Raw genomic sequence first — 1,738 nt, forward strand, 5'->3', positions numbered from 1 at the left:
TTAATAGTCACAGTGACATGAGTACAGGGACGATTAGGCTTTAGATACAGTGTAAAATTAGCTTCTGTAAAGTTCAAGTGGAGTTAAGTGTGTTTACAAAAACCTTTAAACAAACAGATGAGTCACGTCGCTCTTTGCAGGAAAACCACGAAGCAAAAACACATAAAACAAAAATAATTACACCAACAAATCATCTCAGTATGTCCTGTTTTCTATCTTTTATGTGTCTTTTAAAATGAATGTTGTCATTGAGCTCTCTGTATCTAGATTCATTGTTGTCTTTTGAACTTTAACTTTCAGAGAATCAAAAGGACTTTAGGGGTCTAAGAGAACGCCGGACAGATTATTGAATGCAGTTTTGAAAATGTCATAACTCACAGATCAAGAAGGAGTTATTTTTCACTGCAGTTTTACCTCTGTTGGACAGTTTGGGATGAGAGAGCATGAGAGTGTGAGAAGAGAGAGAGCACGAGAGAGGAAATGTCACAGAGGTCGCAGACAGACAGACTGCTGTCATCGGGACGTCCTGCGTTTTAAACAGAAGCTGATCAGCGGTGGCCTGATGTCTGCAGTGTGAATGATTGCAGTGTGCAGGTAATGTGTACGAGGTGCGTGTGTGTGTGTGTGTGTGTGTGTGTGTGTGTGTGTGTGTGTGTGTGTGTGTGTGTGTGTGTGTGTGTGTGTGTGTGTGTGTGTGTGTGTGTGTGTGTGTGTGTGTGTGTGTGCATGTGTGCAACTTGTTTGCCTTAACTCCAGCTGCACTCCGTTTGAATGGATGATCCTCACCACCATCATTGCAAACTGCATCGTCCTGGCTCTGGAACAGCATCTTCCGGATGGAGACAAGACGCCTCTGTCTGAACGACTGGTAACACACACACACACACACACACACACACACACACACACACACACACACACACACAAATAGATCAGTACGAACATTCACATATAGGCAGTGTGTGTACGGATAGAAAAAACACACAATGGTTTGCAAACATAAAGGTTCAAGTGACTTACAGCAGACACACACACAGACCTGTCATGATATTTACATTATTGACTTATCGTACAATATGTGGTTATTTTGCTGACTCTGATGTTGCCTGTTTTGTTGGTTAATAAAAATGTCACCAACATTAAACATTAAAGCCTCTGGAAACCTGAGCTGTATCTACAATAATCTGAGTGAAAATTAATGTTCCCAACTATTAGAAAACTGAGTTTTCTAATAGTTTTTGTGGGCGTGGCAGATCAGGTTTTGATTGACACCTCCTTGGATCCCGCCTTTGTCAGCAGTCTTGTCTCCATGACGACAGCCACGGAGCAAAGCAGAGTCGGCGTGGTGCAGCTCTATCTGCTCCAGCCCTCTGACTCTGGCTGCGTTCCTAAATCCGATCTGACGCTCTGCACTAACATGAGAGAGCTGCAGCTATTTCGAAGTTGGATTTAGGCTAATGTCTTTTGGTGCTTTTTATTATGTAGGTTATTCCAACTATTTAGCCAAATTTTGCATTAATGAAAGTGAGTAACACTGGTCAGCTACTGTAAAGGTACTATAACTTCATAAATACTCTCTTGTACATAACAGGTGTTAATTTTTTTTTTAATTGTAGGTAGAGGAAAGTGGGCATAATTGTATAATAACCTGTCATTTGTCTATTTCTCTAAAATAAAAATAAAACACCAAAAAAAGGTTAATTTTTTTTCATATAGTTCAATTCCAGTGTCTGAATAT

The 1,738-nt window shown here is 40.4% G+C and overlaps 1 protein-coding gene across 9 annotated transcripts in view; it reads left to right on the top strand.

Annotated features, from left to right (window-relative positions):
* The first annotated feature begins 775 nt into the window (after nucleotides 1-775).
* cacna1ab (calcium channel, voltage-dependent, P/Q type, alpha 1A subunit, b) overlaps nucleotides 776-1,738 on the top strand; it is a 126,950-nt gene continuing 125,987 nt past the window's right edge. For all 9 annotated transcript variants that reach the window (XM_042485644.1, XM_042485647.1, XM_042485650.1 and 6 more), the window contains exon 1: nucleotides 776-868. In XM_042485644.1, the coding sequence (XP_042341578.1) occupies nucleotides 776-868 (93 nt within the window). The remainder of the gene's footprint in view (nucleotides 869-1,738) is intronic.

Source organism: Plectropomus leopardus, chromosome 4, assembly GCF_008729295.1.
Source record: "Plectropomus leopardus isolate mb chromosome 4, YSFRI_Pleo_2.0, whole genome shotgun sequence".
NCBI classification, from domain to species: Eukaryota; Metazoa; Chordata; class Actinopteri; order Perciformes; family Serranidae; genus Plectropomus; species Plectropomus leopardus.